The 16,427-nt window shown below is 37.7% G+C and overlaps 1 protein-coding gene across 2 annotated transcripts in view; it reads left to right on the top strand.

The window, feature by feature from the left end:
* Positions 1 to 15,699, top strand: part of MTDH (metadherin) — a 53,950-nt gene extending 38,251 nt beyond the window's left edge. For both annotated transcript variants that reach the window (XM_067536941.1, XM_067536951.1), the window contains exons 11-13: positions 3,907 to 4,026; positions 12,828 to 12,984; positions 14,393 to 15,699. In XM_067536941.1, the coding sequence (XP_067393042.1) occupies positions 3,907 to 4,026; positions 12,828 to 12,984; positions 14,393 to 14,463 (348 nt within the window). In that variant the 3' untranslated portion in view covers positions 14,464 to 15,699. The remainder of the gene's footprint in view (positions 1 to 3,906; positions 4,027 to 12,827; positions 12,985 to 14,392) is intronic.
* Positions 15,700 to 16,427: the final 728 nt, after the last annotated feature.

Consider the following 16,427-nt stretch of genomic DNA (forward strand, 5'->3'; position numbering starts at 1 on the left):
CTGAAGTCATTGAAGCTTGATTTAGATACTTCAAGTTACAGAGGATCCACAATTTTCTCTAGTTCAGAAAAGTAATAGACCCATGCATGCCTCGTGTTGCAGAGGAAGGTGAAAAGCCTCCCAGGGTCTCTGCCAGTCTGACCTGGAGAGAAGTTCCTTCCTGACCCCACACATGGCAGTCAGTTAGACCCTAAGCATGTGGGCAAGACTCACCAGCCAGATACCTGGTAAAGAATTCTGTGTAGTGATTCAGAGCCCCTCCTCATGTAGTGTCCCATCCTCAGACATTGGAGATATTTCCCAGTAGCAGTCGCAGATGGGCCATATGTGATTATAGGCAACTTAATCATGCCATCCCCTCTGTAAAGCTAAATTTTGAAACAAGTTAGGTGTTTTGCCCCCACTACTCCTCTTGTAAAGCTGTTCCAGAGCTTCAGTCCTCTGATGGTTAGAACTTTTGTCTAATTTCAAGCTTGAATTTATTGATCGCTAGTTTATATCCATTAGTTCTTGTGCTGACTTTGGCCCTTAATTAAAATAACTCCTCTCCATCCTGGTGTTTTGTCCCTCTGATTTATTTATAGAGACTAATCAGAACTCCCCCCAGCCTTCATTTTTGTTAGGCTAAACAAGCCAATCTCCATAAGTCTCGTAAGATAGGTTCTTCATTCCTCTGATCATCCTAGTAGCCCTTCACTGCACCTTTTCCAATTTGAATTCATTTTTCTGAAATACGGTACACCAGAATTGCACTCAGTATTCCAGATGAGGTCTCATCTGGGTCTTGTATAATATCCCTACTGGAAATACCTCTCCTGATGCATCCTAGGATTGCATTAGCCGTTTTTCACTGCTGCATTGCACTAATGGCTCATGGTCCTCCTATTTTTATCTCCTCTGTTGCTTCCAATTGATAAGTTCCCAACTTACAGCAAAAAATCTTTAGTCCCTAAATGCATGACTTTGCACTATTAAATTTCATCCCATTTCTGTTACTCCAGTTTTCAAAGTCATTCAAATCTTTTGTATGATATGCCAGTCTTCCTTCATATTGGCAGTACTTCTCAGTTTTGTGTCTTCAACAGATTTTATTAGTGCACTCCCACTGTTTGTGCCAAGGACATTAATGAAAATGTTAAATAACATTGTGCCAGAACCAATCCCTGCGGAACTCCACTAGTACTCCACTCCCTCCAGCCTGATAGTTCACGTTTCAGCATGACCTATTGTAGTGGCTTTTTAACCAGTTTGTTACCCACCTTTCAGTTCTGTTATTAATCACTGTCATCCCAATTTAACTAATAATTTCCCAGGTGGAATTGTATCAAATCCTTTACTCAAATCCAGGTAGCATAAAGCTACTGCATTTCCTTTGTCTAGAAAATTCTTTATCTTCTCAAAGAAAGAGATCAGGTTGGTTTAGCATGATTTTATCTTTTGTAAAACCATATTGTATTTTATCCCAGTTACCATTTATCTTAGTCTTTAATTACCTTGTCTTTTAAAATTTGCTTTATGATCTTACATACTGATGAGGTCAAACTAATGGGCTTGTTGTTTCCCAGATTGCTTTTTTTCCCCTTTCTTAAATATAGGTACAATATAAGTGAGATGGAAGTTCTTTTGGCAGCCGGTCTTATGCCATATATCCCAAGGATATGGTGGTATTATGGCTTTATCTAAACTTTTACCTAAGAAAGTGATTTAGTTTGATTTTGTATGAAATTATAGATCTCCAGTACTCATAACTTGCTAGGAGAAGCTATGCTGGATCTCAACAAGCTGGGTCCGAACAAGATGTTAGTTCCGACCTGGGCAGTAGGAAGAGTTCCTTAGGTCATCTCAATAGTTTATAGCATTTACAAAGGTAGCACAAAAGTTTCACCTCTGTCTAGTGCTACCTTCCAGACAGACTGAACTCATTCTACTGGGAGAGTAACTACTTTAGCTGCTTGTGCTCAAATGTGTATCTCTTCCTGATCGATGCAGGGCTTCCTTTCGCTGTTCAATATAGACTTTTTATAAATCATAACTGTCTCTCATCTGGAGCCAAACTGGATGTTTTTCTGGGAAAACAGTCCTTCAGTCTCCTTTTTTAAATTGGTCTCACTCCTTGGGACTGTACTACTTGCAAATCACTTACAGTGTGTCTCTGTAGAGGCAGTTTGATAGAGAGGTTTATTTACAGGTAACTGGAATTTATGACTATTTCCTTTGAAGAGAAAAGAGAGGGAGAGGCACTGTGGATTTGCAGTATCTTACTTAAGGTAAAGAAGAAATTAGGGTTCTAGAGGAGCATTTTTTTTTAAAACAACAGTCTGGAATGCTCAGATTCCACACTCAGTGTTTGTGAGTTTCTGTTCTGGTAAATGGTCTCTGGCTTGCAAGAAACAACTACTCTAGCAGGGATCTGCAGAGGCAATATATTCTGAACTTCAGGTACTATAGCTTGCATGTCAAATTATCCTACCAAATTGATTCCTATCTATACTCAAATATCTCTAATTTCATTTAGCTTTGCATCTCCAGATATGTTTCATAAAGTTCTTGTTTAATACTTTTAGTTCTGATTCTCTGTTTAAGAAAGTTATCTTTTTTGGATTAGTATATCAGTCTAAATGTACAAAAAGCCAGAATAACTTCTAACAATCCACACAGTTAGGTATTTAAAAAAACTAAATTGCATGAGTCTCTTACTTGATGGTTGCATATAGAACTGTCAATATGAGAGCCCGTTGTAAACTCATAGACTGCTGTTATAGTAGAATAAACTAGTTTATTGTTTAAATACTGAACACTAAAGTAGGTCTGACAATTAGTGATTTTTCTTATATGAAAAGTGATTGTGTAAAATGACAACTTCTTATTCAGTGGATATACTTCCACTGTAGTTAGCTGTATCTGCTGATTTGAGTGATCAAAAGTAAGTTTTTACTGCCTTTGACTTCTGTTAACTAAAAATTAGTGAGCTGAATTCTATTCCACCTTGTGCACCAACAGAATTGTTCCTGTCTAATTGGTTCCTGTCTAATTGGTGCCACCTGTGCAAGCGGAGTCTGTGGAGAAGAGGCGGTCCAGTGGTTAGGGCATAGATTCAGTCTTGGGACACTTGATTTCCATTTCCTGCTCTATCATAGACTTTGTGTGACCTTGGACTCACTCAGCCTTTGTGCCTCAGTTCCCCATCTGTAAAGTGGGGATAAAAGTACTTTCTTAACTCACAGGGGAGATGTGAGGATAAATACATTTTAAAGATTGTGAGGTGCTCAGATATTGTGGCAATTGCGGTCATATAAACACCTAACAGAATAGAAAGATTTCTCTGTAGACATAATTTGAAGTCAGTGGAGTTGCATATGCATTGAGGGCCTAGGTTTTTTTCTGCAAAACCTTCATTAATAGTTTTGATGCATTAAATAAGCTGAATTCAGATTTAGTTTACAGGGCTACTGTTTAGAAGCGTCTTTTTATTGGTAAACTGAGCAGGAAATTAACAAATATCAAACCCCAAATCACATTTTTACACAATCTTTTCTCAGAATAGAACTTGACTTTAAATTTCACACTCACTTTTATTTTAAATATATTTGAAGTGCTACATAAATAAAACTCACTGAATTATTTTGTCTGATAAGTAATTGACTTTTGTAAGTTACCGTGTTCAGGACATCACTGATTTATCTCACCTCAGTAGAAATTTTCATGCTACATTCTAGAAACTCTTTGTAGTAATCCTGGCTTGTACTTCATGTCCAGTTGTTTTAATCTTAAATCCTTACATATTTGAGAACACTTCCCTTAATTTCATTCATGCCGTTAGTATCACAGCATAACCTAGAGTTAACAGGAAAAGGATAAATGGAATTCTTCTGCAGCTATTGGCTCATTTCCTTATTTTCTCTGTAGGATGCTGAAGACCTGGATAGAGATGTTGGAGAGGAATTTCAGGAGGATACCTCAAAAGCTCAACCACAACAGGAAATAGCTTTTTCTTTGAAGACCATGAGCACTAGTGAACCACCTGAGGTATGAATCAAAAAGCATCAGGATAATGTTATAGTTCCTATTTTGAAATACTCAAGATGAAGAACTATTTGCATTGAAACCTTTTGATAACTTGTCTACGTCCTTATAACATCATTTCAGACTATGTGCTTTCAAATATGAAATGGGCTTAGAACATTAGACACACTTCTGCGTCTTTAATTTAAAGGGCAGGTCTACTGACTTGGTGGACCTTTACCCTGTGTTTATTATTCAAGTAAGCAAATGTAACTGAATAAAGTATGCTTTTCTTACTTTGTAAACCTGCAATTAATACATCAGAGCTGATACAGGGATGTGAGTGAGATCTGGATTATATTGTATTCTGCACATTAACAGAATTGTTAAATTTCAGTTACAGAATCTTTATTCTGGCTCTTCCAGTGAGCCCTATTGGACCTTCAGATTCCAGGCAGAGTTCAGTATTGGTTGATAGAAAAAACGTGTTTAGACATGTAAACGGAGCAGATTTGAGGTGGGGAAGTAACTAATTTTTTTAAATACGTACTTTCAGGGAATTTAATCTTGTATCTATTATATAATCACTCTAAAAATGCATTCCCATCTCAAGAATTGAAAAATGGAAGGAAAATTGCGTATGGAATTTTCATGTAGCAGGTGTGAAAAAGAACTGTTTGTCAGTTAAATCCATAAATGCTCTGGCAGCCAGTTTCAGCTCTCTGAAGCAGAAAGAGATCTTTTGGTTGAGGGTGGAGGGAGAAAAGGAGGCAGACTTTTTTCCTCCTCTTTCTCCAAACAGCAGGATCTTTAGAGAATGTCATTGGATGATACTCATCCTCCACAACAGGATCTCTGCTTCTGATACTAGGCGTGGGAATCGTGTTCAGTGTAAATGGCATTTATGTATAAACTGAAAAAATATGGCACACTTTACAAAATTCTGTTACACATAAATAAGTGAAATATTATTTAAAAGTTAAGTAGCCCACTAAAATTATGTAGTGCTGTTTGGTTTTGTCAGTTTCTGTGGGTAAAATATTCTTATCGCCATGTAGTAGCTAAAACTAAATGTCACTGAGATTGTTATTTGTGTGGTACAATTTTCTTCTGATAGATATAAGATGTTTAGCTTAAAATTAGAATTTTTTAAAACATTTGTCTAACATACAAAACATATCCCCTATTTACCACTGATAAGGTCTAAGTTTCAAATAGTTAGTTTATTAGAATATCTTTGGTGATCTGTGGTCTTTACTACCAAAGAAACAAATAAAGTAAGATTTTTATAAAGAATCTGATGATTTTCAGAATTGTCTTCATGTAAAAATAATTTTCAGGCACTAGAACTACCTAAAATGTCACTCTTTTATGTGATTTTAATTAATCTTTAATAGTAAATATGCAGATTAAAAGGCGACTTTACAATTAAAAGGTCACTGTTAAATCTGTTTTGCCTGAAACAGAACTGACACACAACTAAATGATTTGAAACTCTGCCTGAAGAGCTAAAAATCTTACTGTGTGCATAAGTGGCTTTATTTCTGGAAAAGTATGTCCTTTTTTATATTTGCCATTTAATTTTATACCCACTGTGATTTTTTCATGCTTCTCTGTTGGGCTCAGAGTTGCAACTAATTTAGTAGAGAAGACTGAAATAATTTGATAATTTAATTGAGATATAAAAGATTTCCAGATTAGGATCTGGAAAGCATTGATCAGAAATATCTAAAAAAAAATCTAGTACATTTTTTCACAGAAGTCTATCCACATTAGAAGTTCAGAATTCTCTTACTATAAGATTTCTCCATATTTTTCATAACTAAGTTTACTGTACTAAAATATTTTTATTTAATCAAAATTCCAATTAAATATTTTTCATATTCTCTTATAAATTGATAACCATGTCAGATTCTCAGATTATTTTCATCAGATTTTGTTCATTACTAATCATTCATTTTTAAAAGAAGTCCACTCTAGTTTTGATATGAATGTATCAAAAATAGCTTATATGGATTGATTGGTGCACACTATTGTCTAGAGATTTAAGTTGTGCCTATTACTCTGAACCTTCAGTCAGATACCTGCAGGTAGACCCATATTTCTTCATGGAGCCCCATTTTATATGGGTTCCATGTGGGGGATAGTCTGCCTGCTTGGATAAGATTGAAGGATCAGGCCTGCAAATTTAAGAACATAATTTCTTCTTCTCTTCCAGTGTACCACTATAGCCCCTCAATAGGAACTGCCATGGGAATGTGGCCAGGCCAGTGGAGTCTGGCACCATATCAGTGGCCATTTTGGAACTCTTAGGTGGTTCCTCCAGCTTCCAGATCTTCCCCTCACAATGCATGCTCAGTGCCCTTGTGTAGAAGGGCAGAGTCTGCACACTGGGCAGCTCTGTCTTCAGAGTCTAATGCCAGGGCTGGTACTGAGCATCAAGAAGAGGTCCTAGAGCCAGAACAACAACTGGTAGAAAGGTTTCTACTCCCTCCGTTCTTAGCTTCATCCAGAGAGGATGAGGAAGAAGCCATTTCATCAAGGACAACTTCACTCCCTCCTGATGATTTTAAAGTTTTCTCAGGAGTTGTTAGAGAATGGCTGCAGACTTTGGCTTACAAGTTGAGGAGCTCAGGGGGTCCTCACATTGACTGGTTGACATCTGTGGGTCCCTTCATGGTGGTTCTGCCAGTTAGTGAGACAATACTACAGCCTATGAAGGCTTTATGGCTGACTCTATCTTCATTGCCTCCCATCTCAAAAAGGACAAAGAAAATACTATATACCTCTTCAAGGTTTTGAGTCCCTTTATAGTCACCCACAATCGGGTTCATTAGTTGTGACAGCAGCTAATGAGAGAGAACAACAAAGGGACCAGACTGCCACTGCCAAATCAAAAGACTCTAAGAGGCTGGACTTATTTGGCAGGAAGATTTATCCAGTGGGGGTTTGCAGCTGCATATTGCTAACCAACTAGCTCTGGTGAGGCAGTACGGTTCTCCACCGAGAAGTTCAGAGAACTGCTTCCATAGAATGCTAGGCAGAAGTTCTCTTCCTTGGTCAATGAAGGTAGATTAGGTGTGACATCACTGCAGCAGACTCAGCAGCTAGAACTATAGCTTCCACGGTTGTCATGCACAGATCATCCTGGTTGCAGTCTTCTGGTCTTCCCTGTGAGGTCCAGAATACTATTCAGAACTTGCCATTTGGGGATCCTTCTCTATTCTCAGACCAGATGGATAGTAAACTCCATGGTCTTAAGGACGTTAGTCATTTAAGGTTCTTGTGTTTGTGTACACCTGCCCCAGAAGGCATTGTTGGTCACAGCAGGCGCAGCAATATTCCACTCCCACTCATAGACTCTAAGGTCAGAAGTATCCTCCTCGACAGGATCCCTCAAAAAAGAGATCCAGGGTTATAGGTGTAGGCCTCCCCCTCTGCTGCTTTAGCTCCAGTTCTGGGCCCTTTATGACACTCAGAAAGTAAAAAGTAGTTGTTTTGATGGGCTGGTCAAGGTCACCATGTCAGTTTCCATCTCTTGAGACCCAAACTCCCTCAGCTTTACAAATTCTGTCCCACTTCCACAGTGCTTGATCTTGAATAATTTTGGACCAGTGGTGTCTTGAGCACTGTGGAGGTAGTATATACTCTCCAATTTGCTTCTACCCCCTGTTTCCCCGTCCTTTTTTCAGGGGTACCTCTCATGAGCAGTTCCTCATCCAAGAGATGCAATCTCTCCTTTGGTTGGGAGCCAGAGTAGGTTCCCTATGGTCTAAGAGGAAAGCGGTTTTATTCCTGCTATTTCCTAATTCAGAGGCGAAACTGGTCTGAGATTTCCCCCCCATCTTAGACCTGTGCCAACGCAGCAGGATCTCGAAAAAGATAGTTTCTGTTATTCCCTTGACTTACACGATGCTTGCTTCCATTAGCAATTAGTCAAGCTCCCAGGAAGTACTTCTGATTTCTGGTGAATCAAAGTCATTACCCGTTCACTGTACTATCTTTCAGCCTATCAACAGCTCCCAAGTTCTTTACAAAAGTTAGGACAGTAATAGCTGCATTCCTCCAAAGAGCAGTAGTTCACATTTATCCCTACCTGGATGACTGACTTGTCAAGGGCCAGTTCTGACTGCAAGTACAGAGCAGTGTTGTCTTGATCCAGTCAGTATTCAATGCCCTGGAACTGTTAATCAAAACAGAAAAGTCTCTCCTCTCCTCGGTTCAGAGGATCGAATTTATAGGGGTTGTACTGGTCTCATATCAAGCCAAGACCTTTCTTCTAGACTCCAGATTCCAGGCAGTTCAATCAGTTGTTATAGGTCTGAAAGTTTGCCTGGTCACAACAGCACAAAGCTGTTTGGGATTTCTGGGGCATATGGCCTCTTGCACCTATGTGTTCAGCACACCAGACAGGCCCTCACAACTCATCAGGGCTGACTGGAATCAGTCTGTTTTCCACGCAGCCATCATCTAGACTCAGTGGTGAGGGTGCCCTCCTGTATCCTCACCTCCCTATGTTGGTGGACAAATCCAGCCAATGTATGTGTAGGAGTTCTGTTTGCCTGCCTGTAACCACATCTCGTGCTAGTGATGGATGTATCTGCTCTGGACCGGAAACGTCCCATCGGCTCACTACAGCCTGTTTTTCTCCACTCTGTTAAGAGGCAACTCTACTTTGGGAGCTCTGTATTGCTAACTCAATAGATCTAGAAGCATCTTACCTATCGGGGTACAAAATGACCTAGCAAACCACCTGAGCAGATCATTTACAAGTCACGAGTGGTCTCTTTATCTAGATGTGGCTGGATAAATCTTCCAACTTGGGGGCATCCCTAAGTAGACCTATTTGTAACAAAATCCAGCAGAAAGTATCAACAGTTCTCTTCTCTACAGGGTCACAGCCCGGTTTCTCTTCCAAACATGTTTTTACAGGTGTGGTCAGATTCAACAGTGATTCTCCACTCTTCTGGCACTGTCAGTGAAACCTCCAGTTTCACTTCCACTAGACTCAGAACAAATCTCCTAAAATCATGGTTGCCTACTCCACTCGATCCTACAATCCCTTCACTTAACTGCATACATGCTCCATATCTAGATACTAGAGTGCTGTTGCTTGAAAAAGGTTCAAAAGATCCTGCTAAATAATAGAATGCCATTTAGAGAGGTAAGTAGCTCTTATAGAAGGCTATGTTGTTCCATCTGGTCTCCTCAGTATGGCATTACACCATTCTGTTCTTCAGTTTAGCATACCCTGGATTATTTGTACCTGAAACACCAACGTTTAGTTGTTTAGTTCAGTCAAAGTACATCTGGCAGCTATTTCAGTGTTCCACCTTAAAGTGGAAAATCACTCTAATTTTTTCAATGACATGTCCATGAGTTTTAAATGCTTGGTCAAATTATACCTTCAAGTACAAGACCCCATTTCCCCATGAGATTGAAACTAGTAAAGTGTTATCAGGATTTATGGGTTCCCCTTTGGAACTGTTGGATATCTGTTCTCTGCTGCATCTGTCAATGAAGGAGTCGTTTTTGGTGGCTGTTCTCTTGTCCAGAAGAGAAGGGGAGGAGCTGCTCACCTTAATGTTGGGGCCTGCATGTGCAGTCTTTTTTAAGGGCAAGGTTTACCCTACCTCATTATCTGAATTTCATCCCAAAGGTGGTGTAATCTTTTCACATCAACCAGCTAATTTATTTTCCCACATTCTACCTGAAGCTGCATTTGAGCAGGGAAGAAGAGTATTTGCATATCTTGGACATCAGAAGAGCGCTAATATTCTACCTGGACAGAACAGTCATTTTTGTAAATCCTCCCAGCTGTTCACAGCAGTGGCAGACAATTTTTCTCATTCCAGTGACTCACTTTCACCAACCTTTTTTTTACTTTGCGTTAGTCATCATGGAAGTGGATAGGTTCTGGTCCTCTCACTCTACCTCCCAACAATACACTATTATTTCCAGTAGTTCACGCAGGTCTTTCTTGTACTCTAATACATATTACTTGATTCCTTGTCCCTGAACTCCATCACTTTGGAGTTCAGAAATCTGGTAATTTTCCTCTGAGTACTTTGTTTCTGCTTTGTTTCCTGTCTTCCTAGCTTTTGTATTGTATATATGGAGAGGGAAACATGAAAAACTTGCAGTAAAAAAAAAAAAAGAAATAAATAAAAATACAAGTTTCATTTTGTTCCATGCACATCAAATATGTTATGAATGAGCAAAAGAGGGGAGCAAATAAAACTGGAAACAGCTTCCAGTATGCCACATATCTCACTTCATATCTGTTTGCTGTCAAAACATTAAAAGCAGATCACTTTTCCCTTCATCTTTTCATCTAAGTTTCTTCTTCTTACATGTTTTACAGTAAGTCTTGTAATCAGTGTTCATTGGAGTACAGCAAAGCCTATAGCTCAGTACTTGTTGCAGGAATAACAACATTATTGTACTATATTTTATTGTTTAGTAGATCTGGTCTTGATGGGCTCTTCAGTCTGAGCCAATTTCTGTCTTGGCACTGAAATGGACCCGATCAGTGTGGTTGACTGTCATTGATGGACAGCACTGTCCTTGCTGAATGATACTGTTGACCAAGTAGTAATGAGGCTACTTTTTCAGTCAGGTGTGGGTGAGTCTGCTCTAGATTTGCTGTACTCATCCCTGGTGGGAGAGTGCTGAAGATAATCTTGTGTTCTTGTTCATCTTCACCTGGGTTTGGGAAGGGCATATAGAGGAATGGATTGCAGTATTGTCAGTATGTTGATGATACACAACTATCCCATTGATTAGCCCATTCTTGACTGTCATCCAGTGAACAGACTTTCTAGGCAACTCTTATGATGAGACAACTGGTTAAAACTCTACCTAAAAGAAGACTGAGGTGTAGTGACCATGGTTTTAATCAGTTTGACAAATGTGCCTGACTTTTCTGGAGAGCACATAGGGTGCTGGTGAAATAGGTCAGAAAATAGGCAACCCTTCTGCTTTCTCAGCCTGGACACTCCTGTTGTGGTAATGGTCAAGAGTGGTGTTTACCATCTGACAAGTCCTTGTTCGCAAGGCTGACCTGCTTCCATCATCCAGAACTTTGTCCACTCTAGGATAGATTACTAGGTGCTCCATAATTGGGCTTCCTTAGAAATTGATCTACAACAAGCTGCAAAACATGGCCTCTTAGGGTAACATCTAGACAGCAAAAAAGACCCATGGCAGTGATTTGGAGTCTAGGTCAACTGACTTGGGCTTGTGCTGCTGGGCTAAAAGTAGCAATTTAGGCAATAAAACTCAGGCTGGGGCCTAGGCACCAAGACCCTTCCCACTCACTGAATTTCAGAGCCTAGGTTCCAGTCCAAGTGTCTACACTGCTATTTTCCCTGCAGCGCAAGCACAAGTCGGTTCACCTGGGCTCTGAGACTCACTGACCCGGATTTGTTTTGCTGTGTAGATGTAGCCTTACTTGCCACTTAAGATAGCAAATGGAACTGAGTCATTCATACTCATCCTTGCAGCCTGCTCCAGCTCATGGTACTCTACAGGGTTCAATTCTATATTCTAGTATATAAAGAATTTCATAACTAAGAAATTATTCTTAGCAATGTGGGTTATTCTTGTAAGACTTTATTACAAGGTTCCCCTAAAGTTTTTTGGTTATAAGGTTCCCAAGTGTCATGACAATGAGCACAGTATAAATCAGTAGATACAAAATTGAAGCCCTATGTACTTGAGTAGTTGCCATATGGGTTTATATTCTTGACTGTCAGTACAATCAGTCTATTTGTCCCTTCACTCAGTCATCATGGGGCTGAAGGCAGACCTTGTCTCAGTACTCAGAGTTGCCTTGGTAGTGGCAAGTCCAAGCTGTTTTAGACTTTCTGTAACCACTTTTTATAGGCAAGGGACCCTACATTCTTTTAACCTGCTACCCATTCTCTCCCTACTCCTTGGGATTTAAGTCCTTTTTAGTCAAGTGGTTTACCCTAAGTGTTGGAGTTATTTTTTGTACCATATTCCTTTTTGTTCTGTTTGTGGTTTTTCGTGTGGCTGCCTTTCTGGTTTTTGTGTGTTTGGCTTGTATTTTATTGTGCTTGAATCCAGAGAAGAAGTGCTTTACATACAGGTTAAATAAAAGGATTTTACTTAAAATACAAGTGCTGCCCACAATATTTGAATGCGTGTATATCCAAAACAGCATGCGGTATTGAACTAGCTTCTTTGAAACTAATGTAGTTAATGGGATAACGTTAGAAAGTATCTTTCCATCAGGCCATGGTACAGTAGTCACATCAAAATATTTACATTTTTGTAAATATATAATGTAGTAGTAGTATAAAAGTATGCAGACATGGTATTGTGAATATTTAAGCAATATTAATAATTAGACATGCTTTCTGAATACTGTAGAATTCTGAACCATGTAGTAATTGGAGTTATTCATAGTCTCCTAAATGATCAATTATATTAGCACAAAATAAAAAGTATACAATATTCTACAGTGCACTAAGCAGCTATAATAAATAAATTCCTGTGAATTAGATCAAATTATTTCCTTTTGGATTATTTTTCATATCTCCTCACCCTAATTACTTAGATGTATAAAATGGTCTAGTATCCTGTTAAACTTTATTCAAACTAATTCAGTTTTGTCAGTAGAGGGCAGCCATGGTCTTATGACTGTGTTGGTAAAATTTGATAAGACATTGACCGTAGTTTAGATTTTTTTTTCAGTACCATCCTTTCAACAGACTTTTAAGTATTTGATCAGAAATGCCAGTGCTTAAAAATTTCGTAATCTTTATATAATTAATCCAAAAATGTTTGTTTTAAAATAGCCTGAGGAGACTCCCCCACTTGCTGTTTCTACTGAGCCATCTGTAATTGTATCAGAGAGTGATTCTGACAAGATCTCTTCCCAAGTGCCACAGATGCTACAAGAGACAGATATTTCCAGTTCTAATATTAAACAAAACAGTGTGCCTCCTCCACAAAGTAAGTAACTCTCAGTATGAGGATCAAGTCATGCTGAGTATTTTTTCTGTTAAATTTACATGCTTAATAATTGGAGTACTGTTTAACCATCTTCTGGATGGGGGGAGTAGAGAAGGAAGATGTGTATTTATGAATTTCGTTTTGCACAACTTAAAATATTCCTAAAATATAATGAATTGCAAACTGGGTGGAGCAGTTTGCAAATGAGACTAATCTTTCAATGTGTGGAATTCTGGATTCAAATCTGTTTTGTATCACAAATGAAACTGGTGCCTAGTGTTTTCAGAGTCCCTACTGGACACTTGTATCGTTGCTGTGGAATATGAACAATTCAGCACACTTGGTACATTTTACTTACTAAAGTCAGAACTTGAGGTTTCATGTTATGATTAAAGTGCTTTGCCAGAGCTATATGACAAGCTTCTACAGTACCTACCTGTCTTGTTACTAACTGTAAGAAGTGCTATTAGTCTTGCTTATTTTTTCTATTTAGGAGTTTGTAAGGGGCCAATCAGCGTAGTGTTTAAGGACCAGTCTTGCTAAAAAACATTTAAGTTCAATATTTTATTTTTTCCTTTGGATTGAGCAAATTTGAGTATTAATGCATCATTGACTGTGGTTTGTTATGTTTCAGTGAATTGCAGTAGTCATGAAAGAGCAAGTGATAACATGGCAGTAGCTCAGTACTGGGCAGGTGGATGTGGCATAGGCTTTTTTTCATAACTCTCTGCCATATGCACTTACACCTGAACTATTGGTGGTGCTGTGGTTTTTGTTTGCATTGTGCTAGTTAGTGCCTAGTGTCCCCAAACAGAGGATCAGGTACTTGTTCCACTAGGTATTCTACTCGTGTAACAAAAAATTGTGCCTGCTTCAAAGAGCTTATAATATAAATATAAGAGGGGAGCCGACAGATGGATATTACAACATGTGGAGAGGGAGAGTACAAGGTAACAGTGAGATCATTGTGATTTGTGTATTTAAAGTGTCTAGAAAAGTAGACCTGATCACTGTCACTTGAGTACTAAAAATTTAGAGAATCCTAACTTCATAGTTACAAAAAGACTGAAAAAATAACTGTTGTATAATAATTTGGAAGCTCCCTAAATGTTTTAAGGGGCAAAACCAGAGCCCATCATGTGAGAGAGATTTAAGCAATAGATTTTTAAATTTAGGTTGTCCTCTTTTGCATGGCTGATCAAATTGTACCTGCCATGCATGGGGAAGTATAACTTTGCAAGAACTGCTTTTACAGTACATGCTATCTCTCTGCATAACTTCATTTTACAGTAATGTGGAATGTACTGAATTAATATTTTTAAGTGAATTGTGAATAAATATCCTTAACTTTTACAGTAGGTTTAATTTTTTTTTTTTTTTTTTTTTTTTTTTTTTGCAATTTTTTTAGCCAAGTCTGAAGATAGCTGGGAATCCCCCAAACAAGTTAAAAAGAAGAAAAAAGCAAGAAGGGAAACGTGAATTTCCTGAGATGGACGTGTTGCTGAAACGCTGTCATGAAGATTATGCTGTTTATGCAATAATTTGTGAACATGTACAGAATTTTATATATTTCAACTGATTTTTAAAATAAAACTGCTGTGAACACGACCATCTTTAAAAAAGGAATCAAAGGAAATTGTGACATAGAGAGCAGCAGAAAGTGCTACAATGCTGGAAGATGCTTTGAAGAGTCCTTTTTTCCAACTTAAGGGAAAGATCTTAAAAACAAAACAAAAAAAACCCTAACAACAAAAAACCTGGTTTTACAACACAGTGCCCTGTTTACAACAGATTATGCCCTATCTCATCTGCAGCTGGAAAATAAGTATTGATTTTTTTTAAAGAAAGGGTTGTCTGTAAAATAGTTGTCTGTAAAATAGGTGGTGTTTCTTGCATCTGAGTGATGCATTAGAAACTCAGAATGTCTACCATTTGAATCTGGTTCATGCCTAAATCAAAGTGCTTTGATTAAATACATAATCTGCCATATTTTTACTATATGTTGGTTAGCCAAGCATGCTAACCATTAAAGGAATCACAAGTGCAAATAAAATCATTAAGTAAAAATCCATTTGTATAGTTCAACCTTTTTGGTTTATTATAAAAAGTTAAAGAAAATAAAAATCTGTGGGTTAAAAGGTTGAGAATGTGATTGCTGAAACTTGAGTATGGTTCATGAAGTTATTTTTGATAGTCTCTATTACATTACTTGAATTGTTCAAAGTAACAATATTTTGAAGAATGTGGCAGTGTGCATAAAATCAGTTCTGTTTTATTTTCTGCTTTATCCTTTATAGCTTTTTTTGTTGGTAGGCTCAGACTCTCATTTAAAATTCATCCCCTCATCATTTTTCAATTCTTTAAACAAAATTAATTCATATTTTCCTTTCCCCTTGTCATTTATTAATTACCTTCCCTTTGTTGCTAATTTTTTTTAAAAAGCAAGATAAGCTGTTTTCATTCACTAACTGTACAGGACTTCAAAGATTTGGTGAAGAATGAAAGAATGGTTTCAGACAGCTTTAATTGACATTGTCAAGACACCACCAGTTATCAGGAATACATTTTTTTTTTTACTGCCTTAACCTGTAGTATGTAGAATATGCATCTAGAATATGCATTCTTGAAGGGGATTAGTGTTTTTATAAGAAATTCCATGCAAGTGTAGCAGTTGTAAAATAAAGAACATTTCCTGCTTGAAACTATTGATTAAAATGGTGTTTGAGAATTGTCATTATTTTCAGGCACTGTGTAATTCATCGTATCAAATTGACAGGTTTCTTTCCATCTGTAAATGGTGCATACTCAGCCATGTACACTGTAAATAGCCTTTACAAAACTTGTCTGATAAGGTCCATAATTAACATCACTTACTGAATTCTGGTAAAGAGCCATGATTTATTTGATGTGATTGGCTTTGTTGGTTTTTATGTGGCAAAGAAATTAATCTGTAACAGCTGTAACCAATGGTACTGATCAACCATCCAATATTATCCTTATACAGGACTGCAGTTCGATAGTATTTACTTGCAAGACAAGAATAACTAAAGAAACAAGCCAATTTTAATTGTACTGAAGACATGCCTTACTAATTGACAGCTTTCCTTATAAATGAATACTAACTTGTACAGGTATCAATATCTGTGTCAAGAACATGGCAAATATGTTTATATGTTCAAAAGTTTTGTTTAATTCAATGACATTTCTAAGTTGATTTGTTAAAATAAATTGAGCAACTTGATGATGATATTTTATTTACTGGGAGGGAGTAATGCTTAAGCCTTGATGCCTATCCAGGATTCTATGTAAACTGAACTGAAATACAGTTTTCCACAGGGATTTTTAAAAAGGAATGTTAAACATGAAATTATGTAAAGTGCTACTGCTTGTTGTAAATAACATTTCCATTTTGCTTGCTTTTTTAGTAAGTGTGACAAATATTT

This window comes from Emydura macquarii, unplaced genomic scaffold (assembly GCF_026122565.2).
Source record: "Emydura macquarii macquarii isolate MOO-44397 ecotype Brisbane River unplaced genomic scaffold, CSIRO-AGI_Emac_v2 contig_383, whole genome shotgun sequence".
NCBI lineage: Eukaryota > Metazoa > Chordata > Testudines > Chelidae > Emydura > Emydura macquarii.